This window comes from Capricornis sumatraensis, chromosome 12 (assembly GCF_032405125.1).
Source record: "Capricornis sumatraensis isolate serow.1 chromosome 12, serow.2, whole genome shotgun sequence".
Classification (NCBI taxonomy): Eukaryota; Metazoa; Chordata; class Mammalia; order Artiodactyla; family Bovidae; genus Capricornis; species Capricornis sumatraensis.
The window spans coordinates 38,543,638-38,561,567 of record NC_091080.1 but is presented as its reverse complement, the minus strand read 5'-3'; the positions used below and the strand labels follow the sequence as shown (position 1 = coordinate 38,561,567).

The 17,930-nt window shown below is 43.1% G+C and overlaps 1 protein-coding gene across 2 annotated transcripts in view; it reads left to right on the top strand.

Moving 5' to 3' along the window:
• The window catches only part of FRY (FRY microtubule binding protein), a 248,217-nt gene that overhangs the window by 186,531 nt on the left and 43,756 nt on the right, over nucleotides 1-17,930 (top strand). For both annotated transcript variants that reach the window (XM_068984472.1, XM_068984473.1), the window contains exons 37-44: nucleotides 2,670-2,820; nucleotides 3,371-3,474; nucleotides 4,796-4,981; nucleotides 6,395-6,593; nucleotides 9,415-9,536; nucleotides 13,822-14,009; nucleotides 15,020-15,114; nucleotides 16,308-16,915. In XM_068984472.1, coding sequence (XP_068840573.1) covers nucleotides 2,670-2,820; nucleotides 3,371-3,474; nucleotides 4,796-4,981; nucleotides 6,395-6,593; nucleotides 9,415-9,536; nucleotides 13,822-14,009; nucleotides 15,020-15,114; nucleotides 16,308-16,915 — 1,653 coding nt within the window. The remainder of the gene's footprint in view (nucleotides 1-2,669; nucleotides 2,821-3,370; nucleotides 3,475-4,795; nucleotides 4,982-6,394; nucleotides 6,594-9,414; nucleotides 9,537-13,821; nucleotides 14,010-15,019; nucleotides 15,115-16,307; nucleotides 16,916-17,930) is intronic.

The following is a 17,930-nucleotide window of genomic DNA, read 5'->3' as shown; positions in this document are numbered from 1 at the left end:
TGACTTCCCCAGAATGTGACAGGCATGCTGTAACGAAGCATAACATTCTATGACTGTGGATTTTACATTAGGAATTTTGTTGCACTTCGACCAGTTGATTCCGTCAGAGTGTATCTCTTTGTTCTGGGCGCAGGACACAGAGTTTGGTAGAAAACACTGTAACTAATAATCATTTTGAAAATACATCTTCACAGCCCTCTGGTATTGAAACTTTACATTCCTTATGTATTTTAAAATAGTGACGTTCAGAGGGTAATTATAACAAAATGAGCAACTATGTCATTATATAAACTCAGATCACTGGCTTTAGGGTTAAAGAGAAAAAGTAATAGAAGTATGTATAAAGGGAAAGAAAAACTACTGTGAATGAAAATAAGGCAGAAAGAGTAGTCTAGTATTATCATCATGGCCTCTGTTTTACCCAGAAATGCTTATAAATTTGTCATACCAGCATAAACAGCATCTTACTGGATATAGTACTTGAATTTGATTGAGTCATGTGTCAGTAATATTCTTCACGTGATTACTGATATTAACCAGGGAAATTAAAGTTCAGAGTAAGTAGTTGGGTTGCTGAGAGCTCGAATCTTAAATTTCTCAAGTCAAAGAAAAATGGGAATCAAGCCACTCAAACAGATCCTCATCATAGAAAGTCCATAAAATAGATGCTAAGGTCCTTTTCTAGTTGTCAGGTAACAGAATTGACCTCAGCTGTCCCAGATGAAGCGGTCCATCTGGTAGGGCATAAGTACCCTCAGAACTTTGGTAACTCGATCCTGCCTGATGCATTTTTGGTTCCAGTCACCCAGTGATGGGTACAGTCTATGCCATGAGAGAAGCAAAGGTTTGCAGGCTCAGTTCCAAACCTTATGACCGGCTGTATGATATATGTCAGGGGTAGTTATTTTCTGCCTGAATTCCTGAGGGTATGAGCAGAGCTAAGAAGAATGAGAAGGGATCAGGAGAGACCTCATGGCCCAGTGCTTCCTAGTCTGGGTTTATCTAAAAAGAAAGGTGCCGCCTCTTTAAAGTATTTTATTATTAAAAAAAAAAAATGCCACCTTGGATAAAGTGGACAGGCAAACAGATTCAGACCTAGTCTATAAAGTTGGTGGACAGCGTCTGGCATGGTCACAGAACAGCAAAGAAAGGCAAGGTGACTGGGGTGCAATGAGCAGAGGGCACGAAATAGGAAATAACCCAAGAAACAGGAGGGAACTCTTGTCAGGCCTTATAGGCCCTGGTGTGAATTGAATGCTGGATTTCATTTTGAGTGTAAAGGGGAGCTGCTGGCCAGGGGTGCGCGGAGAAAGGGACTCTGAATGGACTTCTGTTTTCAAAGGATGGCTCTGGGGACTTCCCTGGTGGTCTAGTGGTTAATTCTTCACCTTCCAGTGCAGGGGGTGTGGGTTCAATCCCTGATTGGGGAGCTAAGATCCCACATGCCTCCAGGCCTGAAAAAAAAAACCGAAACATAAAACAGAAGTGATATTGTAACGAATTCAAAAAAGACTTTAAAAATTGTCTACATTAAAAAAAAAATCTTTAAAAAAGGAGGATGACTCTGGCTGCTCTGCTGAGAATAGACTGCAGAGGGTTAAGCATGGAGCCAGGGAGGCGGTAGGAGGCTCTGCCTCCCGTGAGAGATGGTGAGGGCTCAGCCCAGGATGGCAGTGATAGAGATGGTGAGAAGTGGTCATCTCTTGGGTTTGTTTTGAGGGAGAGCTTACTGAATATGCGGCTGCTGGTAAGTTACTTAACCTCAGCGTCCCCTCTACAAAATTGGGATAATAGGTACCTGTCGTTGGGTTATCTTGGGTTATTATTACATGAAATATATAGACCATTGCCTGACATGAAGTAACCCCTCTCTGTTGTTAGTTGCTAAGTCGTGTCCGACTCTTTTGCAACCCCATGGACTGTAGCCCACCAGGCTCCTCTGTCCATGGGATTCTCCAGGCAAGAATACTGCAGTGGGTTGCCATTCCTTCTCCAGAGGATCTTCCCAACCCAAGGATTAAACCCACATCTCCTGCATTGGCAGGCAGATTCTTTATCACTGAGCCACCAAGGAAGCCCAAGCTGTCTCTCCGTTAGTTCCGACAGTATTATTTTCATTATTACTGTCACTACCACCATCATCATGGTTATTAGAAATATAAGCAACTATAGCTGATGCATGTTGATGTTTGGCAGAAGCCAACATAATTCTGTAAAGCAGTTATCCTTCAATTAAAATAAACTATATATATATATATATATATATATATATATAATTGAGAAGTCAGGGAGGATTCCCAGGCTCCCATCCTGAGTGAACTGAAAATAAGAAATCACGTTTTACTGAGATGGAGGAGACAAGAGAAAGGAGTGAGTTGTCATGGTGATGGCAATTCATGTGATGCAGGGTTTTTCTTCTTGTGTATCTATGTTTTCAGTCGCTCTGTAATGAATATAAATTAGATATCCAAGAAATAAAGGAATGAAAGAAACTTAATCAAGTAATTCCAGCCCATTTGATCATATAATTTCATACTCACCAAATGGAATGGTTAGGAAGTTATTTTTACAAGCACTAATTTGTAAGTTGCTTTCTAAAAAGGCAAGTTGGGAAAACAAGCAGCTTCTCTCCCTGTAAATGAAGCACATTTGTCTTTCTCACACTACAGATGACCCAATTTCTCCCTACACCGGCTGGCTTCTGACTATCACAGAGACCAAACAGCCGCAGCCCCTACCCATGCCTTGCACGGGAGGGTGCTGGGCCCCCCTGGTGGACTACCTCCCAGAGACCATCACCCCCCGGGGGCCACTCCACAGGTGAGTAGCACGTGCAGATAGAGGGGAGTGATCGCTTAGCTCTGACTGGATTTTTCTTCCTATGAAAAGAGAAACCTGTTCCAGGTCCCATCAATTGAAATGATGTTTGAAACCAGAGGGAACACAAGCGACTTGAACTGCAGCTCCCAGCACACTGACTGACTTTGCTCGAGCACTAACCAGCGTGCGAAGCTGCCTTGCAGCCCTTTGGAGTTTTCCTTGCTGTGCCCTTAGTGTGGGTGTTCATGCTGTTACGCCTTTTCGATTGTGAGCAGCTAAACGCAAGAACCCTTGTCCTCCGAGTCTCTTCATCCCTCAGCCCTGATTTTCAAGTGATCGGTAGAGTCCCCATTGTGTGAATTAGCTCAAGTGAAGTTTCTTCTCCTCGTGGAGCTCTGTGCTGTATCAGGCCAACTCCATTTCCCTGGAATCAGGGTCTCACCTGATTCTTCAAGGCTGACGAGCTGGACGTGATTGTGCCCCAGCGACCTGTCCGTCTGTTTCCGTCCTCTTCGGACCTGGCGTTGACGTCGTCGTTCTCATTGATCAGGTGCAACGTTGCCGTCATCTTTATGACTGAGATGGTGGTGGACCACAGTGTCAGAGAGGACTGGGCTCTCCATGTCCCGCTGCTGCTCCATGCTGTCTTCCTAGGTAAGCCTGGGACCCAGAGGAATTCTGGCCACTAGAGTCCGAAACCTACACAAGTCCTCCCAGGGAGCTGTCCTTTTACGTGGCCATCCTGCTTTTCTGAAATACCTAATATCTTCCATTTTTCACTGCCCTTTCTGTGACATCTCTAAAATTCCAGTTGATCAGTCATTGTTTAAAGTTGTCCTGGCACCATAATATAGAATGGTACCTCATGCATGCTACTTCTGTGTTGCTACTGCTAAGTTGCTTCAGTCGTGTCCGACCCTGTGCGACCCCATGGACTGCAGCCCACCAGGCTCCTCCGTCCATGGGATTTTCCAGGAGTGGGTTGCCATTGCCTTCTCCTGTAACTGCATAGTGATCCACCAATTCAACTTACTGCTATGGGGGAAAATCACCATTTAATGAGACATGAAGACAAAGCACAATCCCGTCTAAGGGCACACATGCTGTGGACCACAGCACGGCCGTGACCAGAGCACGTGGGGGGACGGGGGAGGGGAGAGGGAGGGGTGAACCACAGCCTCGGGGGCGGGGGGGGGGGGGCAGGTCTGGATTGACGATGACTAAGCAGACAACAGGATGAGACAGGAAATCAAAACCAATGAGGAAAGCAGACACACCGCCAGAGAACTCCAACAGCAAGGAGAACATACAGAACTGTTCTTTAACAAATATTCAGAAAGAAATCAAGCATGAAACCACAGAGAAATCCTCAAAGCATTTTAAATATCAACGAATTAGCCAATGATACAAATTATAGTGTGTCAAAAGACCACAAAGTGGACTAGCTACTGCTACTTCTATAGCGATATTCAAAACAAGCTGGACTTCTTTTAGGGGCTTTGGTTCTCCATGATAAGTTTAAAGCCTTGAGACACAGTCAGTGCATAGCGAGGAAGAATGTAGAACATGGTCGGCTTAGCACTGAGATTTTAAAATACCCAAGGTGCAGAGCAAAAAAAAAAAAAAATGGAAAGAGGAATCAGCCAGGCAGGGAGACTCAGAGAGAGAGAGAAAGTTAGAAACCTTTAGTAACAGGGAAGAGAGCATCTCAGGAAAGAGGAATGCTAGACAAGTCAGATGCTACAGAGAGGTCAAGAAAAGTCCGTCTGTCAGCATTTCATAAGAACATTTTTTAAGGAAGAAAACATTTGATTTTTCCTAAGCCTGATTTCTTTATGTCGGTAACAAACTAACAAAGGAAACTAAACATTCCTCTAACGTGTTCCTCCCGGGCATCTTGGAATCTTTGCCATCCCTGGAATCTAGACGAGCTGAAGGTTTGTTTATATTAAGAGATTGCACCATTTTGTTCCAGGTTTGGACCATTACCGGCCCGAAGTCTTTGAACACAGCAAAAAATTGCTTCTTCACCTCCTGATTGCCCTCTCTTGCAACAGCAATTTCCATGCCATTGCTTCTGTGCTCCTGCAGACTCGAGAGATGGGCGAAGCCAAGACTCTAACCGTTCAGCCAGCTTATCAACCCGAGTACCTCTATACAGGTAACACCAGGAGGAGGGGCAGGGAGCCTGAGACAGAGTCACAAGTCTGAGGATAGCTGGGGGTGTCCCTGGAGCCCACATCAATGTCTCTGCTTTTACCCTTGCCCCAGCTTTCTAAAGGATAAAATATGCACCATTATGTACAATAAACATGCACTATTTTACTTGATGTTAAATCCTTCTTCCTTAGTAAATATGTCCAAATATACTTTTAAAATTATTACTGTGATTGCTATTTTCATTAAATATGTTATGAAAAAAATTAATATCCATTGACCAAGAGAGTATGAGTCTGGAACACACCCATGGAGGAGAGTGTGCAGAACAGTGACCACCTGCAGCATCTTGAGACCAGGTATCACCAAGGCGCCAGACATTTCCCTATGTACCTTGAGACTTAATTACATTAATATACGCATTCAGAGTTCTGGGCACATTTATGCAAAACATTGTGTATAACCTACTTATCGCTGTTATCCTCAACAATAGTATCATGTCACATAGTTAAATCGTCTATTACCCAAGAATAATTTACCTACAGCACAGTAAGGTACAAATGTGTAACAGAGCTATTCATCAGTCAGTGGGTGTGTGAAAGCAGGCGCACACAGACACACGCACTCACCTCTTTTGCAGAAAGCATCAATTAAAACACCAGAGCATCAAATGATTTGGTAAGTCTGTTAGAAAAAGACTGATTAAGTGAGCTTAATCAGAAGACTAGGTATTTTGAAGATCTTTGTATCTTAGCACAAATGGTTCCATGCCATTCTTTTTATGTACTGCATAGTACCCATTGAACAACATATCTTAACTCATATGTTTCTTATCCACACCTGGAGAAATTGTTGTGGTTTATGTCTGTTTTGCTTCTTGGCCAATATACAAAATGCCTCCATGAGCCTCTAGGCTCATATACCTTGATGTACTTTTAATCAGTGTATCTCCAGGATACATTTCTTAGTTTGTAGTTATTGGGTCAAACAACAAAAGATAGATGTCTTTAAATATTTTTTTACTGATATTGCAAATTGTTCTCCAAGATTGTTGCACTAATTTAAACCAGCAGTATTTAAGAGTGTGTATTGCACACCAACTATTACTAAACCAGTCTGATAAATAAAAGGTGGTATCTTGGGGGAGAAAAGGGGGAAAAAAAAAGACACCAAAGTAGAAAATAGCAGAGCACCATCTGTTACCAAATCACACTGGTCTACACGGCAGTGCAACTATTCTGTAAGCAAAGAAAGAGTTCCAGTCTTGTTTAATCATAGCCATAGCCAAAAATCAAGTGTGTGTGTGTTTTTTTTTTTTTTCAAAAAATTTAAATAACTGCACACTTCCTGATGCACACCTCCCGACCTCGTTCAGCGCGTGGCCTGCGCATTCCACCTGGACCTTGTCTCCCACCAGGTGGCTTCGACTTCCTGAGAGAGGACCAGTCGTCCCCGGTGCCAGACTCAGGGCTCAGTTCCAGCTCCACTTCATCCAGCATCAGTCTGGGAGGCAGCAGTGGGAACCTCCCACAGATGACCCAGGAGGGAGAAGATGCAGACGCGGCTGCCGACTCAGATGAGAAGGCAAACAAGCTCATTGAGTTTCTGACGACCAGGTAAGGGAGGGGTCAGGAGATGGGCTGCTGTTTTTTGGGTCAGTCTTGTGGCAGAGTGCCATCACTTTAAAACTGCAGATGAAAATTCTAATGAAGTGTCCTCTCTTCTGAATTGCATCTGCTGGCGTCTGTGTACAAGGCAGACCCTGATAGGTGCTGTCTACGACTCCCCTGATGTCACAGTGGAGGAGTGGAGAGATTTCCTGCCTAATGAGCAGGTGGCAGATGCGGGCGGGAGGCAAGCATGACTTTCACTGTCTATTAGAGCTACCAGCCTCCGGGAGTTCCAAGACTTGGCAGAGAACATTGCTCTGGAAACCCAAAGTATTAGGCATGGTCAACCTAGTAGCAGCTGCAGACGGGGGACCCCTATCTGCTCCTCTAGTCCAAAGGGTCACTTATAAATGGAATTCAGGAACCAGAAACAATCAGACGCATGATGGGAAAGGAATCCAACTAATAATAGATCAAAGTCAGGAAAACTGTGAGTGATCCCGTTTTTTTCAGATTTTATGGTTCTTTCAAGGAATGATTTAGCTCTTGGTTCCGTTCTCATAGTTCAGTTCAGTTTAGTCACTCAGTCGTGTCCAACTCTTTGAGACCCCATGAACCACAGCATGCCAGGCCTCCCTGTCCATCGCCAACTGCCAGAGTCTACCCAAACCCATGTCCATTGAGTTGGTGATGCCATCCAACCATCTCATCCTCTGTCGCCCCCTTTTCCTCCTGCCCTCAGTCTTTCCCAGCATGATGGTCTTTTCCAGTGAGTCAGCTCTTCACATCAGGTGGCCAAAGTATTGGAGTTTCAGCTTCAGCAACTTCCTTCCATTGAATATTCAGGACTGGTTTCCTTTAGGATGGACTGGTTGGATCTCCTTGCAGTTCAAGGAACTCTCAAGAGTCTTCTCCAACACCACAGTTCAAAAGTGTCAGTTCTTCAGCACTCAGCTTTCTTTATAGTCCAACTCTCACATCTGTACATGGCTACTGGAAAAACCATAGCCTTGACTAGACGGACCTTTGTGGACAAAGTAATGTCTCTGCTTTTCAGTATGCTATCTAGGTTGGTCATAACTTTCCTTCCAAGGAGTAAGCGTCTTTTAATTTCATGGCTGAAGTCACCATCTGCAGTGATTTTGGAGCCCAAAAAGATAAAGTCTAACACTGTTTCCACTGTTTTCCCATCTATGTGCCATGAAGTGATGGGACCCGATGCCATGATCTTCGTTTTCTGAATGTTGAGCGTTAAGCCAACTTTTTCACTCTCCTCTTTCACTTTCATCAAGAGGCTTTTTAGTTCCTCTTCACTTTCTGCCATAAGGGTGGTGTCATCTGCATATCTGAGGTTATTGGTATTTCTCCTGGCAGTCTTGATTCCAGCTTCTACTTCTTCCAGCCCAGCATTTCTCATGATGTACTCTGCATATAAGTTAAATAGCAGGGTGACAATATACAGCCTTGACGTACTCTTTTTCCTATTTGGAACCAGTCTGTTGTTCCATGTCCAGTTCTAACTGTTGCTTCCTGACCTGCATACAGATTTCTCAACAGGCAGGTCAAGTGGTCTGGTATTCCCATCTCTTTCAGAATTTTCCACAGTTTATTGTGATCCACATAGTCAAAGGCTTTGGCATAGTCAATAAAGCAGAAATAGATGTTTTTCTGGAACTCTCTTGCTTTTTCCATGATCCAGCAGATGCTGGCAATTTGATCTCTGGTTCCTCTGCCTTCTCTAAATCCAGCTTGAACATCTGGAAGTTCATGGTTCACATACTGTTGAAGCCTGGCTTGGAGAATTTTGAGCATTACTTTGCTAGTGTGTGAGATGTGTCCAATTGTGCAGTAGTTTGAGCATTCTTTGGCATTGCCTTTCTTTGGGATTGGAATGAAAACTGACCTTTTCCAGTCCTGTGGCCACTGCTGAGTTTTCCAAATTTGCTGACATATTGAGTGCAGCACTTTCACAGCATCATCGTTTAGGATTTGAAACAGCTCCACTGGAATTCCATCACCTCCACTAGCTTTGTTCATAGTGATGCTTCCTAAGGCCCACTTGACTTCACATTCCAGAATGTCTGGCTCTAGGTGAGTGATCACACCATCGTGATTATCTGGGTCATGAAGCTCTTTCTTGTACAGCTCTTCTGTATATTCTTGCCACCTCTTCTTAATATCTTCTGCTTCTGTTAGCTCAGTTCAATATAGAATTTAATGTACAGAAAGCTCAGGTAGGGGCTGGTGGGGCCTCCTTACAGGGTGTCTCAGAGACCTGACTGGTTTCTGGAGAAGAAAGGTTTTCTCACTACTCACCAGTGTCAGTGCTGGGAATGGTATTTTCTGAAATTCTCACATGTGGATCCATCCCATTCTTACCACAGGGAAAGCCGAATAGACAGCAGAGTTTGTATCTTCAGTTTGTCCTACAGTGTTTGGCAACTTAACAATGTGATCCTAATAAAATGTTATCTCTGCACATTCTAAAATGTATAAAGGGAGTCTGTGTCTAAATCTGTGTTTTATTTGACATGTTACATCATTTCATTTAAGACAAAGAACCAAAACTTATTATGTGCTGAATGAACACTGTCCTGGTGAATTGAGAAGTTTTAATTTTGTGAGCAAAACATATGAAAAAATATGTCTCCATCAGTTAAGTAGATCTATTTTGAGTGTGCTCTTAAGCTTTATAAGACTGAAATTTTCCACCAAATTAATAAGTAAATTTTTTTTAAATGTATGTTGCTCCTTTGGAGTTAGAACTGTGTATATGGTTGTGCAAAATGATAGTTACATTTTTGACAGTTTGTGTGTTTTGTTGAAGGGCATTTGGTCCGCTTTGGTGCCATGAGGACATCACACCCAAAAATCAGAATTCAAAGAGTGCTGAACAACTCACCAATTTTCTACGTCATGTTGTATCCGTTTTCAGAGATTCCAAATCAGGTACCTCATCCTATTTCTACAAAGCCCACTTTCAGCGTTTGTCTGTAACAGAGCTCGTTCTCCCCATATAGCTACACACTGTGTATGTATTTATGTGTGCGTGTGTGTGTATGTGTGTAAAATCCTCCGTTTGGCAACAGTAGCCAAGGAATATTCACAGGAGGTATTGAAGCTTTTTCAGGTGTGCCTAATTTAATGATAGTTAATGTCACATATAGCGGCATGATTCTCCATCAAATGATTTCCCCAGTGTCTCTGTTCTCTTTGCTTCATTTCCCTCACTACAACACAACTGTGCCTATATTTATTTTATTTAAAGAAGGCCATGAGAAAGAAATTTTATTCGCTGTCATCAGACTCAACTGGGAGAAAATGGTCTGTCTTGCAAACTGGGTTTTTTTAAATAAGAATAATTTTCCAATAAAATGTTTTTGGCTTTAAAAGTATTTGCTGACAAGTCCTGCGCCAGTGACCACTCAATATTCTGAACACGGTCTGATGCTAATTTAGGCACTAGTAGCCGCACAATATTCAAGCCCTTAGCTGGATTCCATTCAGATCAGCTTGGCCAGGGCTGATATGTGTGTGAAATTTAAATTTGGTTCCTCAGCCTGATAAACAGCTATCCCTGCCTTTTCTCACTCAGCAGGCTGGCAGCAGTAAAGATGTCTCACTGGTTCTTCTGGCTGCTCTGATAATTAGCACATTTTACAGTTTGAAACATTCCAGATAAGCCACATATCTTTTCATTATCAGAGGATACATGCTAAGAAACAAAAAATACTGTTAAACTGAAATGGGAAAGTTGTTCCCAGAATGGAATTGCCATTTCTTGAGTTTTCCCTTTGGAATTTCTTTGAAGTATTAAAACTGCTTTTATTGGTATTTCCCCCACTTAAAAGTCATTTCAATAGCCTTAAAGGAGAAATTTTGTGATGCATGTGAACTCTTCATCTGTGTAAAACTCTTGATGGTATGCTGCTGCTGCTAAGTCGCTTCAGTTGTGTCTGACTCTGCGTAACCCTATGGACAGCAGCCCACCAGGCTCCTCCATCCACAGGATTCTCTAGGCAAGGATACTGGAGTGGGTTGCCATTTCCTTCTCTGCTTGATGGTATAAAGATAGTAAAAATGAGAAAAAGTATGAATGCCATATATAGCATGTTCTCAGAGCATGCTTCAGGCTGCTTAGAACATTCTGGGCTTCCCTGGTGGCTCAGACAGTAAAGCGTCTACTCACAATGCAGGAGACCCGGCTTCAATCCGTGGGTCAGGAAGATCCCCTGGAGAAGGAAATGGCAACCCACTCCAGGACTCTTGCCTGGAAAATTCCATGGACAGAAGAGCCTGGTAGGCCACAGTCGTAAAGAGTTGCAAAGAGTTGGACACGACTGAGCAACTTCACTTTCACTTAGAATATTCTGTGTCTTTTCACATCTTTCTCAAGATATTTTTACTCCAATTTTCTTGAACGTGGCTGCTTTCTGCCTACTTCCAATATAGCACAATAAGATGTGTTCCTGGAAATGCTTGTATTAGTCAGGGTAGCATAGCTGCTGTAATAAATAACCCCCAAATCTCAGAGACCTCACACAAGAGGCTGTTTCTGGATCTCATAACAGTCCAATGTGGACGTTTGGGAGCAGCTTTCCACCTGGTGCTTCAGGGACCAACCCCCATTCTGTGTCTCTGCCACCCGCTAGGCTCAGAGGCCTCTACTCAACCCTCTGTGTCCAGGGGCAGGTGGAGGAACAGAGTGCGTGGAGGGTCACCCCGGAGGAGTTTGCCTGCTAGCCTTGAGCATGGCATCCAGCGCATCTCCCCGTGTCCCACTGGCCAGAACCCAAGCCCAAGGTCACATCTGACGGTGAGGAGGGCTGAGAAATGTGGCTTCACTGTGTAACAGGGAGAAAAGGAAACCTTCTTCTTTTCTATGTTGTTGTTTAGTTGCTCGGTTGTGTCCGACTCTTTGTGGCCCCGTGGACTGTAGCCTGCCAGGCTCCTCTGTCCATGGGGTTCTCCAGGCAAGGATACTGGCGTGGGTTGCCATTTCCTCCTCCAGGGGATCTTCTCTACCCAGGGATTGAACCCAAATCTCCTGCACTGCCAGTTGGGTTCTTTACCACTGAGCCACCTAGGAAGGCCCTTCTTTTCTCTGCCACTCATTAAATAGCTTTTCCCAAAGGACATCATCTTAGGGGGTTGGGGGTCAGCAGTCTTACTAGAACACTTCCAACAGTATGATTTTTTTATTTATTTATTTTAGATTTTTTTTTTGCCACACAGTGTGGCATGTGAGATCGTAGGTCCCTGACCAGGAATTGAACCCACACTCCTAGGCAGTGTAAGTGCAGAGTCTTAGCCAGTGGACCACCAGGGGAGTCCCTCCAACAGTGTGATTTAAAGAAGTTTTATTCATCGCCATGGACCTCACCTCCACATATAAAATGGCTTAAATAGAAAAATATGTTTTGAAAAGCAAAACAAAGATGTAAAAAATGATTTTGAAATATCCATTCATAGGTTGTGAACTACCTTTAAGGGTTAAATCTTGTGTTTCCTACCCTGAACGTGTCTAAGTCTGTTTTCAAGGACACTTGGTTGACCCTGCAGGAGCATTGTCTTATTTGGTGTACTACGTGTCCCAGGGCTCAGCCAGCCAGGCAGCAGCACCAGGAACAGTAACAATGAATTTTCCCTCCTGGTCCACGTTCATGGAACCATCAAATGTGCCCCCAGAGCCTCTCCATCACGGAGACAGCACAAATCGCTGTTTTGATCAGGTCCACTGACTCGCGTAGCCTGATTTTTCTGCACATAAAGAGGTGCAACAAGTGGGGGATTTAATGGCCCAGAATTCAGCCATGGATTTTCCCTTACGTTCTCATTTTATTGTGATCAGATGGTTTTCTGAGGGCTGAGATTACCGTCATGCTGTTGGAAGAACAAACACTCAGGAGGTGAAAGTTGAACCAGTCCCTGCCTTCTTTGCAATGCCTGCACCTCCACGTCTGCCTGTTTATGGACGATTCTGAAGAACAGGGAGTTTGGCCCAGGCTTTGGTTGCACTAGCGTACGTGCGTGTATACGTGCTAAGTCGCTTCAGTTGTGTCTGACTCTGTGTGACCCTATGGACTGTAGCCCGCCAGGCTCCTCTGTCCATGGGGTTCTCCAGGCAAGAATACTGGAGTGGGTGGCCATGCCCTCCTCCAGGGGATCTTCCCAGCCCAGGGATCAAACCCATGTCTCTTACGTCTCCTGCATGGGGAGGAGGGTTCTTTACCACTAGTGCCACCTGGCTGGTCAGATCCACTCATCACTTGCCTCTTCATTCACAAGACTTGTGTCTAACAGATTCTCGTATGACAAAGGAGCAAACATATCCTATGTGAAAAGTGCAGAAGAATGATGCCAAACAGTAGCAGTGCAATAACTAATAATACATCTGTAAGCGCCAGTGATGTGTCAGACACCACTCCAAGCCCTTTCTAAGTTGATTTTCACCACCACTCTTTGAGGTGGATGCTCTGATTCACAAGGTAGAGACAAGGAAACAGGGTCACAGAGAATACATTTCTTTCCCAGCATCCCAAATCTCTCATTTAAAATCAGGACCATATTGCTCTGAAGCTTTCTACTCCACAAAGCTTGCTCCAAACTCTTTCTATTCCACTGTGCTCCTTTAAGATTGATTCAGATTTGGTTTTAATTTGTTATTTTATTGAAGTATAGTTGCTCTACAATGCTGTGTTAAAGTGAACATTTCTACTGTATAGCGATGTGAACCAGCCTTATATATATACATATCCCCTCTTTTTTGGATTTCCTTCCCATTCAGGTCACCACTGACCACTGAGTAGAGTTCCCTGCGCTATAGAGCCGGTTCTCATTAGTTATAGGAATTCCCAGATGGTGCTAGTGGTAAAGGACCCGCCTGCCAATGCAGGAGACGTAAGAGATGCCAGTTGGATATGGTCGGAAAGATCCCCTGGAGGGGGAAATGGCAACCCACTTCAGTATTCTTGCCTGGAGAATCCCATGGACACAGGAGCCTGGCGGGATCCAGTCCGTGGTGTCGCAAAAGGGGAAGCAACTTGACACACAATCATTAGCTATCTGTTTTATGCATAGTAGTGTGTGTCTGTCAATCCCAATCACAGAGTTCATTTTTAAATAAGTACCACCAGCAGGGGGCACTGTGCAGTCAGCCTGCTGTAAGCGCACAGATGACTGGTGGCCTTGGTTAGCAGCTGAGTGCTGACCTGCTCCCGCTCCTGTGCCCTAGGTTTCCACCTGGAGCAGCACCTGAGTGAAGTGGCGCTGCAGACGGCCCTCGCCAGCTCTTCCAGGCACTATGCCGGCCGGTCCTTCCAGATATTCCGGGCCCTCAAACAACCTCTGTCAGCACACGCCTTGTCGGACCTCCTCTCCAGGCTGGTGGAGGTGATTGGCGAGCACGGAGATGAGATTCAGGTACAGAAGGAAAGCTAGGGCAGTCACCCTTCTCTGCATGCAGAGATGAGGAGTTAATGACTTTCTTTGAACTTCCTCCTGCCAATTATCCCAGCCATTCAGACATGTATAATTTATTTAAAAATTCTAGAGGTTGACTTTTGTTTTTACAAATCTCTCTCCAGAGGGGGTGCTGTTCTAGAAATTCAGTGGACACTTTTATTGAGCCAATAACTGAAATCCTTTGGCGACTCTTTGTTTTTATTGATTTTGTTTGGTGGGGCCTGGGGGAGGTATTTTGTCTTGTTTTTGTCTTTTTACTAACAACCTGAGATGCAGTTGTGCAGCCTGCTCACCCAGAGAAGGGGAGAGGGGTTCTATTGTGTCTGTACAGAGCACCACTCCTGTCTGTATGGCTGGCCTTCCATAAACTGAGAAAACCTAGAGAAATAGTGGGCAGAGTAGATGCCCCAACAGGACCCTGTGGACTGTGGAACCTGGAGGCTGGAGAGTTGAACAGTTGGAAAGCCAGGGGCATTACAAGCTCCGTAGCTGAGGCCAAGCCCTTCTTTTCCATCAGAAATGTTCTGCATCTCAGAGGGCTGTACATCTGAGACTGCAGCTTTTTTTTTCTCCTCTGGCCATTGGAAGCACACTTTAGAATGCCCTGAGTCACAGCCCTTCTCATCCTTCATCTCTTAATCTCTGGCTTCCAGATGTTGCCACTCTGTATTTCAAATGTCCACCATCCCCCTCAGCAAGGGGCCACACTTGCCCACTGTAGCCTAGACTGATCTGTTGAAAACCTCACATCTAGGGAGAGAAATCATCATGATTACCTGCTAACTCCTAAGCCATCTGAGTTTCCTAAGTAGCCCTTAAAATTTCTTTGTAAATTAAAGTAGCCATGACTATCCAGCTTTCAAAGATGGTATCAGCATTTGAATAAAGTTTGTATCCATTAAGTTTATCTTCAAGATGCTAGCAGTGATTGTAAGTGGCGCAGAATGTTGTCTTTGTGTGTCTGGCAGGGCTATGTCATGGAAGCCCTTCTTACCCTGGAAGCTGCCGTGGACAACTTGTCTGACTGCTTGAAGAACACTGATCTCTTAACTGTACTGTCTCGGTGAGTATCAGCTGAGCAATATTTTAAAATCAGATACACTGTACTGAATATTTTGGAGAAGCTTAGACTTTGGGCAAAGTCTAAAGAGCAAATCTGGTTTTTTGAAGTCTGTTTGTGACCCGAGAAAGTATGTATGACATTTCCTTCAGTATTAAAAAAAAAAAGGAAATTACAACAGACACATATATACACAGGAAGTTAGACAATGTGTTATTTCTAAGTAATACAAATATGAGTTTTTTTCAATTTCCTATTTCTATGAGTATTTTTTCATATTTTATATAATTATCCTATTTATCACATTTTATAGAAACAAGCTAAGCATTCTTTTTTAAATGCATATATGCAAGACTTATCTGATCCATCGCCATAAAAACATTTGAAATAAATGTTGATTTTACTTGAAATTTCTACCTTAGGATCTTTCTTTTTTAGTTTTTAATTCCTTTTGTTCCTGTCAATGTTTAATAACCCATTTTAAATCATTCACAGTTCCATATTCTGTTTGGAAAATTAAGCTCATCTTGCTTGAAATTGAATCAGAAATGTTATAGTAGGTTGGACCTTGTTTCATTTTTAAGGTGAATATTTTTATAATAGGTAATTTTAGTGTAATTACTAACATCATATATATTTATCTGTATAAACCCACAGGTTAATCTATATCAGTAAAAATTCAGCAACAATGTTGATAGAAATAGACTTAGAAATCATTTTTCATAAATTTTATAAGTGCAAAAATTGTCCTTTAACATAAGCATTTACATTTTTCTTTCTAGATATTTCTGTATCTGTTCTTTTTATCGGTCAGTTAATAGAGTATTAACATTTATACCTATTAGATACATTTTATTTCATAATTATTCTCACCTAAATTCAAACAAAAATTAAATGAATGATCAGTAAACTTTAGAGCCAACTGCTTACTTCTTTAACTTTTCAATAAGTTAAAGGCAGTATTTGGTTTTGTTGTTTTGTTAGTGAGGATTGTTCCAGTTAAGTTTGGTTTTTCACAGCATTATATTTAAGAATAAGGAAACATATTCCTTTTCATTTAAGAATGTGGAAAAAAATGATTAGAAAGTAATATTTCCAAGGAATGATTTCCCCACATTGTTGATGGATCTTAAAAGGACTAGCCTTTCACTGAAATGCACTGGATTCCTACTGAACTCTTCAATTTTTATACCCAGCTCTTCATCACCAGACTTAAGCTCTAACACTAAACTGACAGCTAGCAGAAAGAGCACAGGACAGCTCAATGTGAACCCTGGGGCAGCTAGCGGCAACACAGCAACTGCAGAGCGCAGCCGGCATCAAAGGAGCTTCTCTGTGCCCAAGAAGTTCGGTGTTGTTGACCGGTCCTCAGACCCACCTCGGAGTGCCACCCTGGACAGAATTCAGGCCTGTACCCAACAAGGCCTCTCCTCGAAAACCAGAAGCTCATCCTCCTTGAAGGACAGCCTCACTGACCCATCACACATAAACCATCCAACCAACCTGTTGGCCACCATCTTTTGGGTCACGGTGGCTTTGATGGAATCCGATTTTGAGTTTGAATACCTAATGGCCCTAAGGCTGTTGAACAGACTGCTGGCTCACATGCCACTTGATAAAGCTGAGAACCGAGAAAAACTAGAGAAACTCCAGGCGCAGCTCAAGTGGGCAGACTTTTCAGGGTTGCAGCAGCTGCTGTTGAAGGGGTTCACCTCCCTCACCACCACCGACCTTACCTTGCAGCTGTTCAGTTTGCTGACACCAGTGTCCAAAGTATCCATGGTGGACTCATCTCAAGCCATTGGTAAAGCTCACACTCTTAAGTTCTGGTCATGGTGGAACATGTGTTTAGTGTAATAAGATAATGTGGGCTTAGTGCTTTTAATGATTGTGTTTAAAAATGGCTCTTTGGGAATAGTTTATTTTTTCTTTTAAAATTTGTATAGAAGTTTTTCTTTAATTATTTTAAATTTATTTTTTAATGTGCTGGGTCTTTGCTGCAAGCAGGCTTCCTCCAGTTGCGGCAAGTGGGGGCTGCTCTTCATTGTGGTGGCTTCTCTTGTTGCGGAGAACAGGCTCAAGCGTGCGTGAGCCTCCGCAGTTGTGGCACGTCAGCTCAGTAGTTGCTGCTCCCAGGCTCTGGAGCGCAGGCTCAATAGTTGTGGTGCATGGGCTTACTTGCTCTGCAGCATGTGGCATCTTCTTGGACCAGGGATCGAACTTGGTTCTCCTACATTGGCAGGAGGATTCTCCACCACTGAGCCACTAGGGAAGCCCTGTATAAGTCTTAACTATGTATATTGTAGATGTTTTTAAGGCAGTTGCATAAAAGGGGCAAGAATAATACATGAGATTTTTCTTTCTGCTTTCCAGATCACATTGCAGACAGTGCTAGTTTATCCCATTGCTCTTATACAGACATTTTCTCTTTTTTCTTAACTCTTAAATCTTTTATTTTTCTGAGCCTTTATTTTCCTCTTGAAATTTCCTTTGGTTCCCTGTTGTTTTGAATTAAATCAGCAAACCAGATTTTCAATACCATGGCATGTGGCCCACAATTCTCTCCAGGAAGCCAAAGTTTAATACAGTAGAACTAAGCTGATCCTCATCATTTCAAAGAATCTTTCTGATAACTTAAACTTTTCAAACAAGTTTTCCTTGAAATACATTTTTTTGATAAAAACTTCAAACTAGTGCTTCAGTTCATTTTAATCCACTTTTTAAAATCTATGCCAACAATCATTCTTATTTGCAACAGTCGATAGCATGACAGCACCGTACCTGAAAATTGCGAATCTACTTCAGTGCCTGCTTTGAAC